The 26,884-nt window shown below is 42.4% G+C and overlaps 1 protein-coding gene across 1 annotated transcript in view; it reads right to left on the reverse strand.

The window, feature by feature from the left end:
* The window catches only part of TMEM207 (transmembrane protein 207), a 66,365-nt gene that overhangs the window by 36,879 nt on the left and 2,602 nt on the right, over positions 1-26,884 (reverse strand). The window contains exons 3-4 of the mRNA XM_077281734.1: positions 7,521-7,555; positions 6,933-6,977 (exon numbers count right to left, since the gene is read on the reverse strand). Of these exons, the coding sequence (XP_077137849.1) occupies positions 6,933-6,977; positions 7,521-7,555 (80 nt within the window). The remainder of the gene's footprint in view (positions 1-6,932; positions 6,978-7,520; positions 7,556-26,884) is intronic.

A 26,884-nucleotide genomic window follows, 5' to 3' on the forward strand; every position in this document is an offset into this window, starting at 1 on the left:
TTCACTGTTCTGTGTTGGCTGGCCATCCTGGGATTTTTTGTACCAGAGATTTGGTTAGTAGGTCATTTTGGTGGCCTTCTTTGTCACGGGATGTGCTCTCCTTTGTGCAGTCCTGTGGGACTTGTGCGCGGGCCAAACCTTGCTGCTCATGCGCCAGTGGGTTGCTTTTGCCTTTGCCGGTCCCTGAGAGGCCTTGGATGCATATTTCTATGGATTTTATTTCAGATCTTCCGGTTTCCCAGAGGATGTCGGTTATCTGGGTGGTTTGTGACCGGTTTTCTAAGATGGTTCATTTGGTACCTTTGCATAAATTACCTTCCTCTTCTGAGTTGGTTCCGTTGTTTTTTCAGCATGTGGTTCGTTTGCATGGCATTCCAGAGAATATTGTGTCCGATAGAGGTTCCCAGTTTGTTTCCAGGTTTTGGCGGACCTTTTGTGCTAGGCTGGGCATTGATTTGTCTTTTTCTTCCGCATTTCATCCTCAGACAAATGGCCAAACCGAGCGAACTAATAAGACTTTGGAAACTTATTTGAGATGCTTTGTGTCTGCCGATCAGGATGATTGGGTGGCTTTCTTGCCATTGGCATAATCGGGCTAGTTCTGCTACCTTGGTTTCACCTTTTTTTTGTAATTCTGGGTTTCATCCTCGTTTTTCTTCGTTGCAGGTTGAGCCTTCTGATTGTCCTGGGGTGGACTCTGTGGTTGACAGGTTGCAGCAAATTTGGGCTCATGTTGTGGACAATTTGGTCTTGTCTCAGGAGGAGGCTCAGCGTTTTGCTAACCGTCGGCGGCGTGTGGGTTCCCGGCTTCAGGTTGGGGATTTGGTCTGGTTGTCTTCCCGTCATGTTCCTATGAAGGTTTCTTCCCCTAAGTTCAAGCCTCGGTTTATTGGTCCTTATAGGATTTCTGAGATTATCAATCCAGTGTCTTTTCGTTTGGCCCTTCCAGCCTCTTTTTCCATCCACAATGTTTTTCATAGATCTTTGTTGCGGAAATATGTGGTACCCGTCGTTCCCTCTGTTGATCCTCCTGCCCCGGTGTTGATTGATGGGGAGTTGGAGTATGTTGTTGAGAAGATCTTGGATTCTCGTTTTTCAAGGCGGAGGCTTCAGTATCTTGTCAAGTGGAAGGGTTATGGCCAGGAGGATAATTCTTGGGTTGTTGCCTCTGATGTTCATGCTGACGATTTGGTTCGTGCCTTCCATTTGGCTCATCCTGATAGGCCTGGGGGCTCTGGTGAGGGTTCGGTGACCCCTCCTCAAGGGGGGGTACTGTTGTGAATTCTGTTCTTGGGCTCCCTCCGGTGGTTATAAGTGTTAGCGCTGCTGTCTGTCCTTCACAGCAGTTATCAGGTGTGTCCACTCTGGACTGGGCTATTTAGTCTGGCCTCACCCTTTAGTCAGTGCCAGTTGTCCATTGTATTCTGGAGGATTCACATCCCTTCATGGTTTCTCCTGCTTCCTGGTCTTTTCACCAAGATAAGTTCTGCTTGTTTTGCAGCCCACATGTTGTGGGCCTCATTGTTCAGTGCATTTCATGTTTTTTCTTGTCCAGCTTAATCTGTGTAAGGATTTATTTAGTCAAGCTGGAATCTCTGGAGAGGCAGATATACCCTCCATATCTTTAGTTAGATGTGGAGTTTTTTGTATTTTCTGTGGTGGATATTTCCTAGTATTGTAATACTGACCGCATAGTTCTCTGTCCTATCTTTCCTATTTAGCTAGATTGGCCTCCTTTGCTAAATCCTGTTTTCAGCCTGTGTATGTTTTTTCCTCTCCTCTCACAGTCAATATTTGTGGGGGGCTGCCTATCCTTTGGGAATTTTCTCTGAGGCGAGATAGTTTTCCCTTTTCTATCTATAGGGTTAATTAGTCCTCCGGCTGTGTCGAGGTGTCTAGGATCAGTAGGTACATCCCACGGCTACTTCTAGTTGCGGTGTTAAGTTCAGGGTCCACGGTCAGTATAGATACCACCTTCTCCGGAATACGTCCAATGCTACTCCTGGGCCACCAGATCATAACAGCATCCCATAGTCTTCCATATAGTATAATGAACCCCTATAGTCCTACATATAGTATTATGCACCCCCATAGTCTTCCATACAGTAGTATGCACACCCCATAGTCCTCCATATAATACACCCTCTTAGTCCTCCATGTAGTATAATGTTCCCCCGTGGTTATAGGATGTTTCACCCCCAGCAGTTCACTCCCAACAGTTTGCCCCCAGCAGTTTGCCCCCAGGGACATTTTGCCCCTGCACATTATGACGGATGGGAATTCATGAATGAAAAGGTGTACAAACATCCTGGGTGAACTGCTGGGGGCGAACTGCTGGGGGCGAAACATCCAAATCCCAAAAAATGAACATGTCTCCATTTTTATTCACTGACCACTTGGTTTGCAAAAATATGGACATCAAGTGGGCTCTCTAGACTATAATGGGTATGTGTTCTATCAGCAAAAAACACAGAAAGAACACATACTTAATTCATTGAGGTCTGAATGAGGCCTAACAATGCAAAGAAACAGACTGTAATTTATAGAGGACTTCTAACCATAATATAACGTGCACCTTAATCCTAGATGTTTTAACATGCAAAATATCAATAAAATCTAATAAGATTATTGCCAACCCATAGATAAAAGAGTGAATATATTTTTTGCTCCAAAAATCGCAGCTGGTTCCTGACGATTGGGACTATTTCTGTGTCCAAGCCTGGACCCACTAGAAGTTCTTCTGGCGGCCAAGACTTATCTAGCAAATGAAACACTGTTGAACTCACAGGCATCTATGGTAATTGGTAAATTAAGACTGTAAAAATCCAGCTGACTTTCATACTAAGAACTGTGCCAATGACAAGGTGACATCCACTATGACTGAATGAATGTTATTTTCTCTGTCAATATAGATAAGTATTTATCACTGACAAAAGCTAGACTTTAAGACTCAATTGGAGACATAATAATAATAATCTTTATATTTATATAGCGCTAAAATATTCTGCAGCACTTTACAGTTTGCACACATTATCATCGCTATCCCCAATGGGGCTCACAATCTACATTCCCTATAATCCCTATCATATTGCTTTCTAAAACTGAATGTGGACAAAACAGAATTCATCATCTTTCCCCATCTCACTCTACCCCTCCACCAGACCAATCCATCAATGTCAATGGCTGCTCACTTTCCCCAGTCCCACGCGCCCGGTGCCTCGGGGTGATCCTTGACTCTGCCTTCTCTTTCAAGCCACATATCCAAGCCCTTGCCTCCTCCTGCCGTCTCAAACTCAAAAATATTTCCCAGATCCGCGCATTCCTTGACCGCGACACCACAAAAACACTAGTGCATGCCCTTTATCATCTCCCGCCTTGACTACTGCAACCTCCTACTCTCTGGACTCCTCTCTAGCACTCTGGCACCACTCCAATCCATCTTACACTCTGCCGCCTGTCTAATCTACCTGTCTCCCCGCTATTCCCCAGCCTCTCCCCCTTGCCAAGCCCTTCACTGGCTTCCTATTGCCCAGAGACTCCAGTTCAAAACCCTCACAATGACATACAAAGCCATCCACAACCTATCTCCTCCATACATCTGTGACATGGTCTCCCGGTACCTACCTACACGCAACCTCCAATCCTCTCAAGACATCCTTCTCTACTCCCCTCTCATCTCTTCTTCCCACAACTGCATCCAAGACTTCTCCCATTCTTCCCCCACACTCTGGAACTCCCTACCCCAACACATCAGTCTCAGAAACCTTCAAAAAGAACCTGAAGACTCACCTCTTCTGACAAGCCTACAGCCTGCAGTGATCCTCAACCTACTGAACTGCCACACAACCAGCTCTATCCTCTCCTAGTGTCTCCTCACCCTTCCCTTGCAGACTGTGAGCCCTCGCGGGCAGGGTCCTCCCTCCTTATGTACCTGTGTGCCTTGTTTTTTGCTCATGTTTAATGTATTTGTCTATATTTGTAAGGAGGTTGCTTTCCCTGCTCCTCACCTGGAACCACTTAGTCAGACAGCTGGGTTGTCGGGGGGAAGACTTTCTGCCCTGGACAGAAGGGACCATGTGGCTGCTGGGGGAAGAGAGGAAGAGAGGGGTGTGTGGTCAAAAAAGAGCGGGAGAGCAGAGCGCGTGAGACAGAGGGGACAGCGCACCAGACAGAGAGCAGGCTGCAGCACCGCGCTCCCCGAAAGAGAGTGCTCCCCGTGAGGGCACTGAGGCTGAGATACCAGCCGTAGAGGAGGCTGGATGTGAGAGTGTGGACTTGGAAGCCTCCATAATCAGAGAAGACGTATCCCTTGACAGTGACCTGAGCGCACAGCCCCAGTGACCGCAGTGACAAGCCAGGACCCCTGAGTGTGACAAGTAAACTGCTCAGTGTGTGTGTAGCATTGCTACTGCAGAAAGCCTGCCAGCCTGATATACAGAGACTTGCAGCAGAGAGGCTGTGTTACTTCCTGCTTTCAGCTTCACTGGAAGAAATGACTGCAAAAGACTTAACCCCGGAGTCTCCAGTTCCCCGGAGACAGAGGAGAGACTTCAGGATCTCAAGCGCTGCTGGTGACTGTACCCACGTTGGAATTAGGACCCTCCAGTCAGGACCTCCCTTGACTCATAAGTTACAAAAACACTCGTTAACCCTTTTGATTCCGCTTAACTCTTTACTGTTTGATTTATCTAGATTAACCCCCTGTTTACTCCCTGCGAGGAGAATCTTACTCCTGTTAATAAATTCCCCTCAACAGTTGGTCTGTCTGTTCCGTGGTGACATACTCAACCCTGCACGCTATTACATATTTGCCCCGTATTCACATGTGAAGCGCCATAGAATAAATGGCACTAAAAAATGTATAATAATAATCATAATGTCTTTGGAATATGGGAGGAAACTGGAGTACCCGGAGGAAACCCATGTAAACATGGGGAGAACACACAAACTTCTTGCAGATGTTGTCCTTGGTGTGATTTGAACCAAGGACTCTAGCGTTGCAAGGCTGCAGTGCTATCCACTGAGCCACTGTGCTACCCCATAAGAGAATGTTCTGCCTCGCAACAAAGGAAACAGTTACATTTTCAATATTGTTGGCGTGCATGCAGTATTTTGTCAGATGTGATTAAAGAGGCTAACTAGTGAAAGCAGGTTGTTACCACATAACTTATTGATCGGTGGGGGTTAGACTGCTTGGACCCACACTGATTAGCAGAATGAGGAACCTTTATCTCAGCTAAAATGGAATGGCAATTAACATTCTCGACTGCTGCCCCTTTCATTCCTCATAGGGTTGCAGAGCACTGCGCTCTGCTTTTTCTGCTAGCACCATAGAAAATGTTTGACGTAGCATTTTGGCATGCACATGGCAATTCCATTCTGATTAAAGGTGCTGTCAGAGAAAAATTACCTGTTCTGCCTATTGGTGGGAGTCACAGTAGTCAGACCCCCACTGATCAATAACTTATCAACATCCGTGAGAGCTCCTGGACATTTCCAAGGAAACCTGGGAAGCCAATGTAAGGTCACACCTAAGCATTAGCGAACATGTCGACCAGCTACAGGAGGCCCAGGCAAGGGTGTATAACCAATCAGTGAGGCTGAGGCAGTTCTAGCCCGGGGAACGCGTGCTAGTGATTATCCCCACCGTGGAGAGTAAGTTCCTAGTCAAGTGGCAAGACCCATGCGAGGTGGTGGAAAAACTGGCCAAAGTTAATTACACGGTCCACAGCCAGGTCGAAGAAAGCCGTTACAAGTCTATCATGGGAACTTGCTCAAACCTTGGTGAGACCGAGAATCAATGGACACCCCTTGCCTGTGAGCCAATCTCCAAGCCACAGTGGACAATGCCAACATTGCACAGACTCTAATGCATGATATGTGCTGAGAACAATCCAGTCGCTATATGGGTCTGGCTTTAATAGTGGGTAGGTCAGAGATGGGCGGGATGCCTACCCGCCTTATCTCCACCTCCAGGATGTGGCTGTAGGGTGACAAATGTCCAGCCAGTTTTATTTTTCTCTGTCTTTGATTTGGAGGAAGGAATGCTCCAGAATGAAGCTCCTGCAAGAGCTGCCATATGTGTTGTCCCAGAAGGCGGGAGCCATACTAGAAAAGCCTGTATATAGACTTTTTACTTTCATTTGAGCCAGAAAGACTGTTTTTCTGCTACTAGTTTGTGTTTATTGGTTTATGATGCAATAAACCACCCAGAGACTGTAACCAAACCTGTTCCTGTGTCTAATCTTTGGGAGCAGCTAAGTGAGCCAACCTTCTACAGTAGCAATAAATATCTGTCAGTAACCACAATCTGCAGAGTCTGTCATTTATAGAGTATCTAAAGACGCTATTAAACACATTTACATGCACCTTAAGTCCTCTTCACATGACTGTTTGCAGTATGTATGGTATCCATTTTTTCCACTGATACCTCACGTACCCATTATAAGCTATACTGCTATGCACGTCTGTGGCTTTTTTCAGCAGCACAGATGATAATGGCCAATGCAAGTCTATGGGTCCGTGAAAAACACGTACAGTACAGTCTGACACCCTGCACCTCCACCAATCACCCCCAATGAGTTGTAGTGGTTAATGGTGTAAATAGGGTATGGAGGAGAACAGCACAGCTCTGTACACTATTTAGTGAAGAGCAGAAAAAATATCAACATAGAGGGAAATCCCTTTAACAATTCCTTACTTTATGTGTACTATAAGCATATATATATTTTTATAGAATTTATGAAAACTTTATGTGTGCTCTAATTGGTAATATATCAATTAAATGGGCATTCAACACAAACAAATCCTGCCACTATTCCACACTAGAAAGCTTTTTTTGGTGGCATTTGTAAACGAGGGTATGAGCATTCCGTAGCTCCAAAACAGGTGAATAAAGACAGATGAGGTTAGATGACTCCAGTTATACTTACCATATATACCATACACTCAAGGGTTGTTCAATATAACTGACACATCTAGAAGATACAAAATAGACATCTGAGAAACAGTGGAAATTTAATAACACAGGTCTACAAGACACTTTTTTTTCAGGTGCCAAGGTTTTTTGAATGGTTTAAGGGTATTTTGAGGATGCTGAATTCAATAATCCCATTACTTTTGCTGATTTGGTTCTAGGTTTTGAGATAATTCATTCATGAAAATTATTCCTCAATGCGACCTGTGATAACAATGCAATAGCTTTTTGTCTTTTGGTCTGACTTTTGACTCTTTAGCAGTGTGTTAGGTAATGAAATATCTCATGTAATTATTTAATATTTCAATTTGTAGGCTTACAATGCTAGAAAAGCGACTTTTTGAAGCCAGAATTCTGCTGTAAAAAATTAATGAATTAGCTATTAAATATCTCAGAAACTAGAGCCAATCTGGCAAAACCACTGTCATATACGGTACTTAGTCAGCACCGTAAACTTAAAATAAAACCGTTCAGACATCATTGGCACCAAAATCACTGGATACCAGTGTAATCAATAATTAAAGTGGAATTAATGTAAACTTACATCTCAGACAGGTCGCACAAATTGGAGCCGGAAGGCTGCGGATAAATAAAATTTCCCATAGACTATCATTAGATGCAGTAAAACCACATCTAATGATTAGTCACATGTGTAATAACTGCGAAAACGCAGCTAAATATGAATGTCTACTAATTTTAATAAGGTCTTACCTGTCACACCACCAGAAGTCTGCATCCACTGGAGTTCTTGCGATAACTTAGCTTACCACGGGAACTGCCGTGCACGTGACCAGAGGTCATCTCAGGTCATCCTAGCTAGTTCTCACGGTCAGCTGACTGCGAGAACTAGAGTGTAGGTGATCGCTGGAGATCGTCGTGGGACACTCGTTATTAAGGACTGCATTGGTCCAGGGAGTATTTGTGTTTGTTTATTTTTTTTTCAGGAGATCGATGGCGTCGCATGGATCACCAGTATAATAAAATGGGAAAAATGTGTGGTGTTTTATTTCATTAAAATACTTCATTCTGCATGTGTGTGTGTTTATTTAACCCTTTACAAACTATAGGATTAGTAATGGATAGGTGTCTTATTGACACCTCTCCATTACTAAGCCAGCTTAATGTAACCTTACAAAGGTGACATTAACCCCTTATTACCCCATATTCTACCGCTACAAGGCAGTGGGAAGAGAGGTTAAGCGCCGGAATTGGTGCATCTTAGAGATGCACCACTTCTGGGGCGGCTGTGAGCTGGTGTTTGTAGCCAGGGGTGGCCAATATCCATGGCCCCTTCCTAGGCTATGAATATCAGCCCGCAGCTGTCTGCATAGCCTTTTCTAGCTATTAATTATTGGGGGACTCCACGTAATTTTTTTGGGGGGTCCCCCTATATTAATAGCCAGTAAATGCTAAGTATACAGCTGCGGGCTGATATTCAAAGCCTGGGAAGATCCATGGGTATTACCCGCTTCCCAGGCTATAAACATCGGCCCCCAGTCGCTGGCTTTCCCTGTCTGGTGTAGAAAATTGCGCGGGAGCCCACGCCATTTAAAAAAAGAAAAATTAACCAGATATTGTATTTAAGGCCGGGATGACACTTGCAAGAAACTCGCACAAGTCTTGCACCTCAGTACCCGGCATTGTCGCCGGCATTGAAACCAGAGCGTTCAACTGCATAGAATTACATGCATCCTGTCCTGTGTGACGGGTATTGAGATGCGAGACTCATGCGAGTTTCTTGCAAGTGTGACCCTGGCCTAATGCAGATTTCGTGTGTGTGTGTCTTTATTTAAGGCCGGGATCACACAGGCAAGAAACTCGGATGAGTCTCGCATCTTAATATCCGGCACTGCAGCTGTCACTCGAGAGAGGAGAGTGCGGCTGCATAGAAATACATGCAGCCACACGCTCCGCTCACGAGTGCTGGTGGCAGTGCCGGGTATTACGATGAGAGACTTGTCTGAGTTTCTCGCATGTGTGATCCCGGCATAACTCTTTATGTACCATTTTATTATGTTTATTACTAAACATCGGGCTTGATATTATCTATAGATATATCTAGCTATCTATCTATAGATATATCTATCTATCTATGGATGTATCTATCTATCTATAGCTATATCTACCTATCTATAAATAGATTTATCTATAGATAGATAGATAGATAGATAGATAGATAGATAGATAATAGATAGATATAGCAATAGACAGATACATAGATATAGCTATAGATAGATCTATCTATCTATTATCTATCATCTATCTATCTATCTGTGTGCAAGCATTATTCAATTGAGTATGTAAAAGAAGAGGTTGGGCAAGGAAATTACATCACAATTCTTTTTTTTGTATATCTTTATTTAGCTTACAAAACACATACAAATCCGCATGAAAAAAACGCATGAAAATCAGCATAAAAAAGGAAAAAAAAATGCATAAAAAATGCAGGTGACCTGCCAGTGACCTCAGATGCAGATTTTACCTGTGTAAAATCCTGAGCAAATACTGAGCCATTTCTGACCGTGGAAACATACCCTTATAGTAGAAATGCCCCCCACTGTGCCTCCTAAACAATATTAATGCATATGTCCCCTTTTGTGGCCCCTATACAATGATAAAATTACTTTTTATTCCCCCATACAATAGTAATGTCTTTTTTTGTGCTGAAATACAACAATAATGCCCTTTCCCAGTAAGTCTACGTTCACATTAGTGTTCGGCGCCGCAGCGTCATGCGCCCCTATATTTAACATGGGGGCGCATGGACATGCGTTGTGCTGCGTTTTGCGACGCATGCGTTTCTTTGGCCGCAAGCGTTGGGCGCAGAGAACGCAGCAAGTTGCATTTTTTTTGCGCCCAACTTTCGGCGAAAAAGGACGCATGCGTCGCAAAACGCAGCGTTTTAGCGTGCGTTTTGTTGCGTTTTTGTTTGCGTCGTGCGTTGCGTCGCCGACGCAGCGGCGCACAACGCAAATGTGAACATAGCCTAACAACAATACAATGTTAATGTATACAAATTCTGCCCCATGCAGTAATGATGTCCACCTTTTATACTTTAATGAAGTTAGAATGTCCCAATTTGTGGCTTTATAAATTAATATTGTAATGGCTACAGTCAAGAATATTATTAATGTCCCTCAATAAGGAGTAATATTGTCCTCTATTCTGGTCCACATACAGTAATATTGCACCCCGTTTAGCCCATACAGTAATCATGTTCAACAATTGGCCCTATATAATAATAATTTTTCCAAATTCCTTTTACAGTAATTACATCTGCTGACCCCATAAACTTGTCCCCATAAACTAATAATGTATGTTCCTCATTGTTACACAGTAATCCCTGGTTACTAATAATGTATGTTCCTCATTGTTACACAGTAATCCCTGGTTAATAGACCAAGGCTCCATCTGCCTTGGTCTATTAAACTCTCTTTTACTCCATGTTTGGCTTTGCAGGTGGCCTGGCATGTTTCCATGCCTATGCCCATTTAAGGGTTTCAAAGACAAACACGAGCTTGATATTGAGACTAAACTTGCAGTTTGTGTGTGCACAGCAACCTGGCTGTGAGCTGTAGGATGTCTCCTGTAGACCACCAGCTTCTAATGTCTTCACCTATTTGTCTGCGGTTTCTGGTGACACCGGAGGTCTATCGACTACCTGTTCCCAAGTCTTCTGGACCTCTCTTGACTGCATTTTCCTGACTTCCTCTACTAGCCTGCAATTTCCTGAGGTCCTCTGCCTGCCTTTGATTTTTTGCACTCCACCTGTCTACCTACAGTTTCCAGTACCTCTACTCACCAACTTGCTGCTCGACACCCGTGGCCCATGTACCCACCTGGATCTTGGGCTCAAAGGATCGACTTCACCAAGGCTCACCGCAATCAGGCAGTGTTTAAATTAATATGCCTTGGAGATCGCAGACATACAGCTATCCATGTCGAGTTTGAGCAATAGCTGTCTACATTAAACTTGGAGCCAGGTAAGGCCATGTGCGATAACGTTGCAAACCTGATGGTGGCCCTTTGCCAGGTAAACCTCACACACATGCCTTGCATGGCTCACATCCTCAACCTGGTGGTACAGCAAATCCCACGCCACCATCACAGCCTGGATGTGCTGCTGCAGAAACCATTGTCTTTGGGTAATAGGTATAGGGAGAGTTTGTGATTACAAAAAGCTCTTTTAAGAGCTACTGAGTGTGAAGATTAGTTCTCTGTTAGGTGCAGATAATGTAGGGAGAGATTTAATATGAAGGAGAGGGAAAGGCAAGCACCTGAGTGTTATCATTGCAAGTACATGCTGCAGATCTCTTCTAGTTTGCATTGTGTTGTATAGCGTAGGGCAGACTGTGGGAATAGGAAGAGAGGCAGGGTTTCATCCAGCACCATAAGATACAAAACAGCTCTTTTTAGAGCCACATAATATTACTCAGTACCAGCATATACTAAACAAAATTTTTGGAGCTACATAATATTCCTGCATACCAGCATTTACTAGACTGCTTTTTTTACAGCTAAATAATATTCCTTAGTGCCAGCATATACTAAACATAATTTTTAAAAGCTATTTGCTAAATAATATTCCATGCCTTTTGCTGAAATAGCTAATATTTATGTAGCAGTTGTGCAACTTGTGCAAAACCTGCTGAGATACACAAATGTCACTCTTTACCAGTATTTTCCCTGAGTTTGCTGTTGGCATGAGTCATAAAAGTGATGTAAAAAAATTATATTGGTTAAATAAATACCGTATATTTATCTAGCAGTTGTGCAACTTGCGCAAAGCATCCAGAGATATGCAAACGTCACTATTTACCAGTGCCAATAAATTCCCTTGCTGTTGGCGTATGTCATAAAGGCGATATAAAAAAATTCTATTGGTTAAAGAAATAGAGTATATTTAAATAGCAGTTGTGTGACTGGTGCAAGCCTGTAGAGATATGCAAATGTCACTATTTACCAGTAATTTACCTGAGTCCCAGTAATTTACCTGAGTCTGCTGTTGGCATGTGTCATAAAGGCGATATATAAAAAAAATATTTTTCATTGGTCAAATAAATAGCGTATATTTATCTAGCAATTGTGCGGCTGGGCAAAGCCTGCAGAGATGCCGAAACATCAGTATTAACAATAATTTTCCTGGCTATGCTTTTGGAGTGTGTCATAAAGTCAATATAAAAAAAATACTCAGCTATTGGTTAAATAAATAGCATATCTTTATCAAGCAGTTGTGCGACTTCTGCAAAGCCTGATGAGATATGCAAACATGACTATCTGGAATTTTCCAGAGTCTGCTATTGCCATGTGTAATAAAGCAGATATCAGAAAAAAAAGCCCATCCATTGCTAGATACAGGGAATTTGTACATAACACCTCTGTGAGGAAACTTGTGAAAAATAAAGCCAGGAAATGTTTTTATTCATAAGCATAATGCATTTAATATGAGAAAGGGTGACGTTAAGGGACGTGGATGAGGTGGTGCCTGCCAAGGCCGTGTGACAGATCAGAAGGTGACTGTTTCTTGTTCTAGCTTCCTGTCAAAATTCAGTCTGCGTGCTACACCACTGTCAAACCCAGACAAGTGCAAGGATGTTATGGGTTGAATGTCAGACAAAGGCTCCAATGTGTTGTTGACAAGCAGCACCACCAAGTCATCTACACGGTCCAGTCTCAATATACAGGAGGCTGGGCTTTGAATCCTCAACCTGGTCCTCCAAGCTCCCACATCAAGAATCCCAGGAGACATATGACCTCAACGTTAGCCACTCCGAGGAACTATTTATGTTCCCTTGTAATTGTTCAGGCAGGGTCATGAGGAGGTGGAGTGCAGTAATACCCAAACATTTGAGCACTCACAGCCAGGAGAAAGCCAAGTTCGGGTAGATCAAATATTGACTGCAGAGGTGAATGATAATCTTGATGCACAGCTGTGATCAGGGCAACAAAAAATCGCAACTCATAAGGTGGATCAGATTGACGAATTGGAAGGTGACATTGTCGATGATGAAGTTTCTGATCCAACCTGGCACGGTGGCACACCTAGCAAGCATAGTGGTGCAGAGAGGGATGGAACCATAGCACGAAAACAGGCAAGAAGAAGTAGTGGTTTGACCAGAGGGAGAATTTGGTCAGCTGTTAAACAGAACCTCCCCATTTAGCTAGATAACAGGCCAAGGGTACGTTATTTCCCTATATGGCAGTTTTTTTCTGAAATTCCTTCAGGCAAAACAACTGTAATTTGCAGGATCTGCTATACCAAGCTGAGAAGAGGCAAGAAGACTGCCAACCTGAGCACCACCAGCATGCAGAAGCACATGGCAGCCAAGCACCCCAGTAGGTGGCCAGAAGACCTGGGTAAAAAATCTGTGTCTGAGGGTAAAACCACTACCCCTTCCCCTGTGTTATGGCCTGTGCTGGAAGCAGGCGCTGATGCCTCCTGCCCACAACCTGCGATTGCACAGACCAAACAGTCAGCAGCCACGTCCAGTTCGTTGTCCCAGCGCAGCGTTCAGTTGTCAATGCCCCAGATATTTCACAGGAAGCAGAAATATACACCCTGCCACCCACAGGCCCAAACGCTATATACCCACATTGCCAGATTGCTAACCCTGAATGTGTTGCCGTTTTGGCTTGTGGAAATTGAGTCTTTCTGTGACCTCTTGTCGGCGGCAGCCCCACGGTACTCGATTTACAGCTGCCACTATTTCTCCCGGTGTGCCGTCCCCGCATTACATAAGCACATGCTACACAATATCAGCTGTGCTCTGGCCAACACAGACACAAGGAAGGTCCCCCTAACCACAGACACATGGACAAGTTCCTGTGGACATGGACTATACATTTCCCTGATGGTATACTGGGTGAACTTGGTGGAGTCTGGGAAAGAGTCAGAGGCTGGAACATCACACATCTTACCCACACCAAGTATAGTGGGCCCAACTTCCATTAGAGTTTCAGTGTCCTCTTATTCCAGTTCCTGTCTCTCCTCTTCCTGCTCATCCTCAGCTGAAGTAGACTTCCTATTGATCCCCAACTGGGAGCTCTGCAGCACTTCTTGGTGAAGCGGCAGCACTAACTGCTGAAGCTCATCTGTTTAGGTGATAAAGCTCACAACCCAGCAGAGCTGTTGAAAGGGATAAAAGCCCAGACTGATCAGTGGCTCTCCCCCCCGAACCTCCAACCAGGTCTGGTTGTATGCGATAATGGGCAAAACTTGGAGCTTTAAAGCTCGGCAAGCTGGTACATGTTCCAAGTATGGCCCACATGCTGAACTTGGTTGTTCAGCGGTTTTTAAAAACATATCCTGACTTTCCGGACCTACTTGCTAAGGTACACCATGTCAGCGACCATTTCTGAAAGATATCTCAGGTGCTGCAGCACCACTTTAATTTGCCTTGTCACCGAATGATTTGTGACCTGCCCACATGCTGGAATTCAACCTTTCATATGTTGGAAAGGCTTAGTGAGCAGCACAGAGCAGTGTCTGAATTCCAGCTTCTCAATGCCCGTAAGAGTAACTCTCAGCCCCCACACATATCAACTGCTGAGAGGATGTGGATCGCCGACATATGTGAGGTTCTTCAAAACTTTGAGCGCTGCACCAAGATGGTGAGCACTGATGACTAGGGTTGAGCGACCTTTACTTTTATAGGATCGGGTCGGGTTTCACGAAACCCGACTTTTTCAAAAGTCGGGTCGAGTGAAATCGGCCGATCCTATAAAAAAGTCGGGGTCGGGGTCGGCCGAAACTTGAAACCCAATGCAGTGCATTGGGTTTCCAATGGTTCCCAGGGTCTGAAGGAGTGGAAACTCTCCTTCAGGCCCTGGGATCCATATTAAAGTGTAAAATAAAGAATTAAAATAAAAAATATCGCTATACTTACACTCTGACGGGCCCTGGTACTAACCGGGAACCTTCCTTCCTTAGAATCAGCCTTCCAGGACCTCGCGGTGACGTCGCGGCTTGTGATTGGTGCGCGGCTGCCCATGTGACCGTGACGTCACCGGAGGTCCTGGAAGGGCTGATTCTTAGGAAGGAAGGCTGCCGGAACGAAGCCGAGGGTGAGTATATACCTATTAGGTATATACTCACTCTCGGACACGCCCTGCGTCGTTCCGGCAGCCTTCCTTCCTAAGAATCAGCCCTTCCAGGACCTCCGGTGACGTCACGGTCACATGGGTGGCCGCGCACCAATCACAAGCCGCGACGTCACCGCGACGTCACCGCGACGTCACCGCGACGTCACCGCGAGGTCCTGGAAGGCTGATTCTAAGGAAGGAAGGTTCCCGGTTAGTACCAGGGCCCGTCAGAGGGTAAGTATAGCGATATTTTTTATTTTAATTCTTTATTTTACACTTAAATCTGAATTCCGATACCAATTCCCGATATCTTAAACATATCGGGAATCGGTATCGGAATTCCGATTCCAGATTCAGAAGATCGCCGACTTCATGGCCGACCCCACACAGGGGTCGGGTCGGGTTTCATGAAACCCGACTTTGCCAAAAGTCGGCGACTTCTGAAAATTGCCGACCCGTTTCGCTCAACCCTACTGATGACGCTATTATCAGCGCAACCATCCCGCTGCTCTGTCTATTAAAATGTTCGCTGCAGAATCTCAAAGAGGAAACTTTAAATGCCGAGCAGGTGGCTATGGAGCAAGATTTTACAGTGGCTGATACCACACAGCTCAGCCTCACACAATATTCTCAGGCCACATTGGGTAATGACAAGGAACAGGAGGAGTTTTTAATCTGCGCTACAGAGGGAACTCACAAATCCCAGCTTCATGACAAGGAGGGATTATGACAAGGATGGAGAAGTTGATCAAGATGGTGAAGGAATTCTTAAGTGATCATACCAGCAGCTTTCCTGATTCTTCAGTGCCCTTTAACTATTGGTTGTCCAGGCTCCACAGTTGGCCCGACCTCTCCTTGTACGCCTTGGAGGTGCTGCCATGCTCTGCTGCAAGTGTGTTGTTTGAGCAGGTTTTTAGTTCGGCCAGTGCAATCACAATGGATAGGTGCACATGCCTGTCAATGGAAAATGCAGACAGGCTAACTCTTCTAAAATTGAACAAGGGTTGGATTTCCTCTGACTTTGTAAGCCCTATGGATAACAGCAACCCAAATATTATTTTTGGTCGTTGTCTTAAAGTCTGTCCTTTACTATCCAAATTCATTTTGTTCTGGAAATCACATCCTACTCCTCCTGCTTCTGCTACAAGTACTTAGTGGCCATATATGTTTACCACACGTGGGTAATGTTTTTAAATTTGTAAACCTTTGTACATTGTGCAATGGTGAAACTTGCACTTCCTATCTCTAGCAATTTTAATAACTGCAAAATAAATCGTGAGCTTCCCATCACAGTCTATTTCAGCTTGTATGATACAGACCACTTGGGTAATTTTTGCAAACCTTTGTACATTGTGCAATTATCAAATTTCCACTGTCAATCTCTATATATTCTACTATCACATTTTTTTATTGTGTTGGCCTTCTCACAGACTCTTTAAACGTGCATCTGGGAGCTTGATGTTTATTTTTTAGTCTGCACTTGGACATTGTAGAACATCAATGCATTAATATGCTCCACAAACTTCTTCAAGTTTCAGATTTACACAGAATAATAATATGAGTAATGTAATGAAACATGCTCTTTATATATGTTTCTAGTTCAAAAATCTTACCCACATATCCCTTTATAAAGGGAAATTCAACATAATACCTCTGTTAGCATACGCCATAAACTGTTCATATACGCAGCACCCCAGTAGGTGGGTGGAATGCCTGGGTACAAAATCTGTATCTGAGGGTTTAACCCATGGCCCTTCCCCTGTGTTACTTCCTTCCCAATCTGCTGTCCAGAAAGGAGGCGCTAATTCCTTTTGCCCACAAGCTGCAGTTTCACAGACACAATAGTCATGTCCAGTTCACTGTCGCAATGCAGCGTTCAGTTGACCCGTGTCAGCATATATGTCTCTACCCAAATCGTTAATTAGATAGCGCATATTCACTGGACAAAGACCATTGCTGGCTTTTCCAGGCTACTAAGAGACTTGTGATTCTTTATTAAACTGTGGCTTACCTTAAATCTTATACATTTTGGTAAAAAAAAATGTTGGTGAGGTATTGGCCAGTCTCTGTACATTTTAAGAAGGTCAAAGAGACTGGCTTAATACGCTCTACAGACCTATGCAGGCCGCAGCCTTACAAATATTTGACCATGGTCATTGCCACACTAACTCCTTTACCTGAGCTCTGTAACACTGCCTGAGTAATACACTCCACAGACCTCGTCACTCTCTGTGACATATCCTGTAATTACTCCATTGTTGCTCAAAACCATGCAAAAGATAAATCCTGCCTGGTTGGGTAGTTTCCAGAAGATGTGCATAGGTTTGAGTAGATTGGTCAATAGCACTCCTGTCTAATTCCCTTGAGGAGGCTGTTTCCAAGTAAAATGAGGCTTGTACATGTCCCTGACATGGGTTTCAGGCCTGACAGACTGAGCACAATACAGGCCCTCACTTGCATACACTGTATTCAGAATTTCATTCTAATTATTTTGGTGTCTGGTAAAATTCAATTATTGACATTGAGCATATATCTTCCCCAACTCCTGTATTATAGTCACCTTACAGTGGCTTCACCCGCTATGACAGTGGCTAAATTGGGATTCGGTGACCAATATGAACTGTGGAGCTCACACAACTCAGGTTTCATGGCACCTGCTGGCCCTCTGAAAATGTCAAGTGAGGGCCGTATAATGACATGGCGGTGGACATGGTGGTGGTGGTGCCAGGTGATGCCCAAAATTCAAATAGGCATATTTTAGCTGCCAATTTAAAGTGATTGAGACTATGTTTTCCACTATCTAGCTAACAATTTTGAATGAGGGAGGGACCTCCCAAATGTAGGAGTGAGAGCTCTCCCAAATGTATGATACAGGACCACCTGAGGGCCCTTACCAAACTCTGATTTCACACACCTGCTGGCCCTCTGAAAATGTCAAGCGAGGACCTCATAATGACATGGCAATGGTTGTGATGGTGGTGGTGGGCGAAGCCCAAAATTCAAATGGGCATGTTTTAGCTGGCATTGTAAAGTGATGGGGAACATGTATTCCACTATCTAACTAACAATTTTGAATGAGGGAGGTACCTCCCAAATGTAAAAGGAAAAACTAAAGCCAAAACACTCCGTGTGAACATATGCTAAAGGGGATGTATATATATTTTTTATTTTGTGTTATATATATGTAATTATGAAGGAAAAAATGTTTCTTAGCATTTTTCCCTTTAAAAAAAAATTAGGTTTGGTTTGGTAGGTCTTCTTATAAATCTGTTAAGCCGGCACAATAGTCTGACAAAATTATTCCCAGATATCATACGGGAGTCAGAAAGGCATGCAGGCATCTTCTCCATGCTGTTCCCATTTAGTTTTAGCACTTTCCCATCAATTTCTGCATTTTTCTCTTACCCCCAGACCGTATGTTGGGTCCAGCAGAAAAATGTTTGGCTTTCCCATTGACTTGCATTGGTTTCATTATTCAGTACGAATACATGGATATTAGAAATTATTTGTGCCGATTTTCCCGAATCCAAATATTTCACTATTCGCTCATCACTAGTTGTTAGGCTATAGGCTCATATACACTTCCCCATTTTATAATCTGTGTAAGAAAAATCATAGCATTCTCCATCAGATACATTTGAAGTTAATGGAGACCTGAATAATAGATATCTACACTGTGTCCCAAATTATTATGCAAATAATATTTCCTCATATTTTCTCTAAATTACCTATCTGAATTGCAGTCATTGTTATTTTCCAGTCATCTACTATTCAAGTATAATTGCAATGTTTTGGAACAAACTGCCTATGAAGACAGTATCTTTATAAAAAAATAAACACTCAAAATGCATGTTCCAAATTATTATGCACAGCAGAGTTTTCAACTTTTTTTTTTATTTTGAACAAAAAAATGGTAAATTGTGAAGTTATATGCATTATCAGCTTATTACAAAATGAAATCAAACAGTTTTCAAGTGAAAACTTCATTCTAGGTGATGTTACATTTGCACATAGGACCCCTTGTTCGAAAGAAGCTTCTGAACTCTCGCGTCCATTGAATTTGTCAGTTTTTGGATGGTTTCTGCTTCAATTGTTTTGCATGTGGACAGAATACCCTCCCAGAGCTGTTGCTTGGATGTGAACTGCCTCCCGCCATCATAGACACTCCTTTTGATGATGCTCCAGAGGTTCTCCATGGGGTTGAGGTCAGGGGAAGATGGTGGCCACACCATAAGTTTGTCCTCTTTTATGCCCATAGCAGCCAGAGATGCAGATGTGTTTTTTGCAGCATGAGACGGTGCATTATCTTGCATGAAAATGATCTTGCTGCAGAAAGCACGGTTCTTCCTCTTGAACCATGGCAGGAAGTGTTGTTTTAGAAACTCCACAAAGATTATGGAGTTCATCTTTACCCCTTCAAGGATCATAAAGGGTCCAACTATCTCTCTCCCCATGATTCCAGCCCAAAACATTACTCCACCTCCTCCTTGTTGGCGCCTTAGCTGTGTTTTCATGGGGTGCCATCAACCAGCCATCCTCCACTCCATCCATCTGGACCATCGAGCATTGCACGGCACTCATCGGTGAACAAAGCAGTTTGGAAGTCAGTCTTCATGTATCGTTTGGCCCACTGGAGCCGTTTCTGCTTGTGTGCAGTGGATAGAGGTGGTGGACAGGATGGCTTACGCACAGCTGCAAACCTCTGAAGGACCCTGCATCTTGTTGTTCTGGGGACGTTGGAGGCACCAGCAGCTTCACAAACTTGTCTGCTGCTATGACGAGGCATTTTTGCAGCTGCTCTTTTAACCTTACGCAATTGCTTGTTGGAAAGAGTCCTCAATTTTTCCTTATCAGCATGCACACGTGTGTGCTGGGAATCAGCTACATACTTCTTGATTGTGCGATGATCACGATAAAGTGTCTTGGCAATGTTTATTGTAGTCATGCCTTGACCTAAATACTCCACAATTTGTTGCTTCTCAGCAGCCAACACATCCTTTTTCTTTCCCATTTTGGCCAAAAATGTAGGCTGCTTAATAATGTGGAACAACCTACTTAAGTAGTCTTGCCTTTATTTGGACACACCTGCCAAACTAATTTGCACAGGTATCTGCAATTGCTTTCAGTGATATAAAGAGCCCTGACACACATCACCATCAATGAGTTTAAATGACAAACAAAATAATTCTAACCTTATCACTCCTAAACTCTTTGTGCATAATAATTTGGAACACAGTGTATAAAGCTATTATTTGAGCACTGTTTTTTCTATTCAAAATCCATTTCCTTCAATGTGCGTGTGTTTTCTAATAGAAGGATAAACAACTTATATAGAGCAAAGCACATAGAAGTTATAAGGAACAATCATTTCCATAATGAAATTCATATGGAACCAAAGCAATATAGAATGCCTTATCGGTTATATATTTCTTATGTTCTTATACACGTACAGCAACATATCATAGAAAGGGCAGTGCGCTAAAACTGATCCTTATCACAAATGCAAATCAAAATGGAGCTCCAGCCTCACAAGGTTTTAGGGTATGTTCATTTGTACATTACGTGCTGCAGATTTTTCTGCACTAAAAATCAGTGTTGCAGGAAAAAAGTGACATTTTTTATGTGATTTTTTTTTTCTTTGTTTGTTTTTACCACATTTACGGTATTTGATTTGGTGAAAAATGCTGAAAGAATTGACATGCTGCAGATATGAAAAAAACGCTTTGATGGTTCAAATTTGCAAGGAACAAATTCTGAGATTTCAGAAATCTAATTAACTTTGCCGGTACTGTTAAGGACAGCATTTTTTAACTAGTGGCAAAAATGTGGATTTATGCAGCATGTGAACAAATCCTAGAGGCAATGAGATTCCGCTATCCTTTGGTACTTTAGCACAGTTATGGATTCTTCGGTTCAAATAATTTCAAACTTGATTGTCAAATTAAATGTCACAATTAAAGGGTACAGACATAAGTTATTGATAACCTCTCCAAAGGAAAGTTCATCAATATCAGATTTTATATATCTATATAGTGCATGATGGTGTTTGGAGATCATGTCCCTAATGTTGTCTACAGGATTGCTGACATTAAAAATTAAAGAGGTTATCCAGTCACAAGATGTTGATGGCATATCCTTAAAATAGGTTTGCAATATCAGATTGATGGTGTTTGACACATAGTAACCCACCAATCTGCTGTTAGAAAATCCGGATTCAGCTTAATGTAAACACAATGAATGGAGTTGCACAGCCCAGCTCTATTTAGTGTATAGTGGTTACTGCTGACTACTGCAGAACAGCTCATATTCTATGGATAATACCTATAACAGCTGACTGGTGGTGGTTACTTGGTGTTGGACTGCTGCTGATCTGATATTGATGACTTTTCTTAAAGATTGGTCATCAATATGTACACACACACACTCACAGAGGCTTGTGAAAGTATTCATCCCCTTGAAATTTTTCATATTTTGTTATCTCATAACTTGGAGTTTCACTGTAATACTGAGGGTTTGCATCAGTTCATGTAAAGAACATACTTACAACTGTGAACATTTGGTTTTCTTTTTATTGTGAAGCAAACAACGAATAGGACAAAATAACTGGAAACTTCGATGTGCAAAACTATTCACCTCCCAAAAGTCAGTACATTGTAGAGCCTCCTTTTGCAGCAATTAAAGCTGCAAGTCGATTTTGGCTAAGTCTCTATAAGCTCTCCACATCTTGCCACTGGGATTTTTTTCCAATCCTCAAGGCTATACTGCTCCAGCTCCTTCATGTTAGATGGTTGCCTCTGTTAAACAGCAATCTTAAAGTATGACCACAGAGTCTTAATTGGGTTAAGGCCTTGTGCTTTGACTAGGTCACTCCAACACATTTACATGTTTCCATTTAAGCCACTTGAGTGTTGTTTTAGCACTATGCTTTGGATCATTGTCTTGCTGGAAAGTGAACTTCGGTCCCAATCTCAAATCACTGGCAGACTGAAACAGGTTTTTCTCCAGAAAATCCCTGTATTTTGCACCATCCATCTTCCCCTCAACATAACTACAGCATAATGCTACCACGACCATGCTTCATTGTGGAGATGGTGTACTTGGGGTGACGAGCTTTGTCGGTTTGGTGCCAGGCTTAGTGTTTGCCCTGATGGCCAAAAAGTTCAATTTTGCCCTTATGTGACTACTGCACCTTCCTCCATACATTTTGGGAGTGTCTCACATGTATTTTGGCAAACTCAAAATGAGTCTTACAAATTTTGTGTGTAAGTAAAGGCTTTTTTCTGCCCACTCTTCCATAAAGGCCACCTCTATTGAGTGTATGGCTTATTGTGGTCAAATTAACAGATACTCCAGTCTCTGCTTGGGCACTCTGCAGCTCCTTCAGGGTTCATTTGGTCTTTTGGATGCTTCTCTGGTTAATGCCCTCTTTGCCCTGGCTGTTAGTTTTGGTCAGCGGCCCTCTCTTGGCTGGTTTGTTGTGGCACCATGTTCTTTCCATTTGATGATAATAGATTTGATAGTGCTCCAGGGGATCATCAGAGATTGGGATATTTATTTATAATCCAACCCTGCCTTGTACTTCTTAACAACTTTGTCCCTGACTTGTCTGGAGATCTCCTTGGTCTTCATGGTGTTGTTTGGTTAGTGGTGCCAATTGCTTAAACAGCTTGTCCACTACTTTAATATTGATGACCTATTCTTAGGATAGGTCATCAATGTCTGATCGGTCGGAGTCCGACACCTGGCACGCCCGCCGAACAGCTGTTACCGGTGTCGCCAACCTAAAGTACTCACTTGCTGAACTGCTGAGTTTACTTATAGTGGCCACTGCAGGGTACTACACATGCGCCTCCTATTCAAATCAATAGTAGTCAGATGTGCAGTACCAAGCCCTGGCCACTACAAGTAGATGAAGCAGCTCGTCAAGTGAGTTCTTTAGGCTGGCGGCCACAGCCATTGACACCGATTGTAGTTGATCGGTAGAGGTGCCGGGTGTCGGACCCCAGCCGATCAGAAATTGATGACCTATCCTAAGGATAGCTCATCAACATAACAGTAATGGACAACCTCATTTATGATGTTGCAGCCTCTGTGGCCTTTCAGAAAATGTGTGCATATACTGACAGACCATGTGGCACTTAGACTGCACTCAAGTGGGATTCCTTTCACTAAGCATGTGATTTATGAAGGTAATTGCTTGCAACAGAAATTTTAAGGGCTTCTTAGCAAAAGGGGTGAATTTGGAGAACTTCATTGGAGTTCAAGTAATTGGAGTTGTTTTGCTGCATCTGATACTGGGTGCCATTACTGCATGTAAGGCATCATGAAATATGAATATTACCAAAAGATTTTGGGTTACACTGTAGTGCCCAGTGTCAGAAAGCTGGGTTTACGTTTTTTGCATTGTAAGTCTTGGGTCTTCCATCAAGACAATGACCCCAAACATACTTCCAGAAGCAACCAGAAATGGATGGACACAAAACACTGGGGAGTTCTATAGTGGCCAGCTATGATATGAGTAAGGATCTAAATCCCATTGAACACCTTTGGAGAGATCATAACATAGATGAAGTGAGAAGGCAACCTTCAAAAAAGAAAGACCTGGATCAGTTTACAAAAGAAGAGTTGTCAAAAATTCCAATTGAGAGTTGTAAGAAGCTTGTTGATGGTTGTAGGAAGCAAATGATTGCAGTTATTTATTCCGAAGGGTGAGCAACCAAATATTAAGTTGTGGGTGCCTACAATTTTGTCTGGCTCATTTTTGGGTTATTGTGTGAAATTATGCCCAAATTAGCCTTTTTTGCTCAGTTTTTTTATGTGTTGTTCTAAAGGAAATAAAGAAATCCAATAAACATGTATATAACAAAACGTGTAATTGCAATAATTTTCTGGGATAACTATTTCATCTTCTGGAAAAATTTCAAGGGTGCCAACACTTTTAGCCATAACTGTATATACAGTGGGTGAAATTAAGACTATGATCCCAAACACACAGCCAGGGAAACTCTCAATTGGTTTCAGATCAAGAAAATAAAGCTGATGAAAGTCCCAGCCAATCACCTGACCTGAATCCAATAGAAAATGTATGGAAGTAACTAAGCTCAGAGTTCATAGAAGTAGCCCATTGAATCTTTAGGATTTAAATAGTGTTTGTGTTTAAGAATGGGCCAAAATCACACCTGAGCAATGCAAGTGACTAGTTTCTCCATAGAGGAGGCAACTTGAAGCTGTCACCACCAACAAACGCATGTGTTAGAAGCATTAAATATATTTCATTAAGCGTATTCTATACTTTTTCCCTGTGTCATCTCTCATTATTACACATAACTTAATTTATAGACATCTAAGGTTTGATTTACTTGCATGTGTTGATTAGATGGGTTGTTACTGACATCTGGTGAAAATGTCATGTCTATAGAATCTTTAGAAATATATTTACTTAGAAAATTGGTGACGTGTTCAATAATTATTTAACTCGCTTTATGTATATAGTATATATACACAGTATAGACCCATTTCCGTCTCTGAGATCCCATAAGTACACAGTACTACATTATACCTAGTGCAGTACAGTATGTAATTAATGAGTAAAGTAAATCTTTGGAAGTTCATTTATACACTCTGCATAATTCTTCTCTAGTTATGTGCCACTATTCAATACCCATACTGGGAGAAATCAATGGACCACTCTCAGCTCTACCACCAGAAGAGCAGACAAAAGGTCATTATCAATTTTAAAGCAAATCCGTTTAAAAAACATATGAAGCGAATAATTAGTTTAATTGAATAAGCTAGATGTAATTTCAGCCACACAATAAACATGCTGCAGCTAATGTACAAGGCACGTTCTACAAGTTGCTGATCAGCAACACAATCAATTGTACCATTAGCAATCGGAAAAATAATGAGAATTGATTCCAAAACTCCCAGTATGTTCCTATTAACAACATAATTTCTCTTGCCTATCGGAAATTCACATTGAAGTGCAAAAATATTCTAACTTTTCTTATTTAGGGAATTAAATTATTTTGTTTTTCTTGAAAATTCTGAATGGAGACTACCGTTTAAGGCCGGTTTCACATTAGCGTTTTTTTGTGCAGCGTAGGCCTGTGTACTGTTCGCATGCATCTTGCGTGCCTATCTTTAACATTGTGTATGCAGGGACATGCGTTGGCATCAGTTTGTATGCGGATGCGTCCGCATGCATCGTTTCACGGTGTCTGGCAACATGTCGCATTTTTTGAGGCGTCAAACATGCGCAGGCATACACATGCAGATGAGTGCGTATAAACAACGCATTACTGTCTATGGGAATGCATTGGTACGCAAGGACATGCGTACGCATGCGTTCGATACGCTTGCGCACTTCGGACTGCACATATCAAGGAACTGATTGAAACACGCCAATTGAGACGCCCTCCTGGAAATTTCGAATGCAGGCGCATAAACAATGCAAACGCAGGCAAAAACGCATAGAAACGCATACACACGCAGCAGATTTTTATGCGTCATGCGTAAGCTTATGTGGATAAAAACGCAGCGTAAGCATGCGTTAAATGCGTTTTGGCATGTGTTTGCGCATGCAGATGATACACTGCGCACAGATACGCAAATATGAAACTAGCCTAATACTGAGCTTACATAAATGTACATCTCTATATCCTGTCTTATATTACCTGGAAATTGGTTGCTAGGGCATATTCACCCACAGAAGATTTGAAAGAATCATCCGAATAGAACTTGCAGAATTTCAAGCATATGTTGTAGAACTTTACACTTTTAAATATATTTCCAACCAAGAGAAATGGAAGTATTTGACATTTGATAAAAAAGGAAACTCCATAAATGTTGTTGTTTATACACATTTCCATGTTACATGCAGAAATACTGAATAATATGAATATATGATTAGCATGAAAATTTGCTTTTATGGGCAGCTACAAAAAGTAATGTCACATACTGACTAAATAGATATTTTGTGTATTTGCGAAGAGAAATTGTTTCGATTTCTGCCCAACAAGCTCTGAAAGACAATATCAGAATAAGACTGGGGTCACAAGACAGTGTGGAAAATCAAAGAAAAAAACACAAAAATTGAGCTTGGTTTGAGTTGGTATACATGCAGCACATAAAGGCATGTTCACATTGGCCATAAAACATACAAAACCTACAAGAAACAAAATGAGCAAAAACCCTGCTGTGACTAATTAAGTAAAAACAAAAGTGCATTTAAATAACACAGTTTTCTTAGTATTATTGTTTTTGATCAAAAATAGCATAAAAGCCATCCCACCATCGACAAGGTGACTCTGATCGGGACGGTCCTACGCTGTCTAATACTAAAAACCTTACCATGTGTCAGAGTTGACCTCAGTGTGTGAATAAGGTCAGACAAAAGGACTGGGTCCCAATCTGTGGACACCAGTCTGGGGAAGCCTTTAAATCTATCTTCCAGCTCAGAAGAGAGAGGCATAAAAAATCAGTCAGAGTTGCATCCAGAAAAGTGGGACTATTTTTTCTCACTTGTCATCCATGTGCATTAATCATTTACAAGACCATTTATAGTTTCCTGTTACAGAATTGCAACATATCCGTAAAAATCAGATGCTATAACGTGGCTCCATATGGCATACGATTTTTTTCCTCACACCCATTGACTTGAATGGGTAAGTCTCCTCTGATTTTCAAAGGAAACAACTGCATTAGAGGTTGCTTATTGCAGGTACATATTGTACACACGGAGATGTGCTGCCAACAACAATAATATGCAGACTTGTATGCACAATCCATTCCATCATTGGCTGATTGGTAGTATGTTTACAAGGG

The sequence above is a fragment of the Ranitomeya variabilis genome, chromosome 2 (assembly GCF_051348905.1).
Source record: "Ranitomeya variabilis isolate aRanVar5 chromosome 2, aRanVar5.hap1, whole genome shotgun sequence".
Lineage (NCBI taxonomy): Eukaryota > Metazoa > Chordata > Amphibia > Anura > Dendrobatidae > Ranitomeya > Ranitomeya variabilis.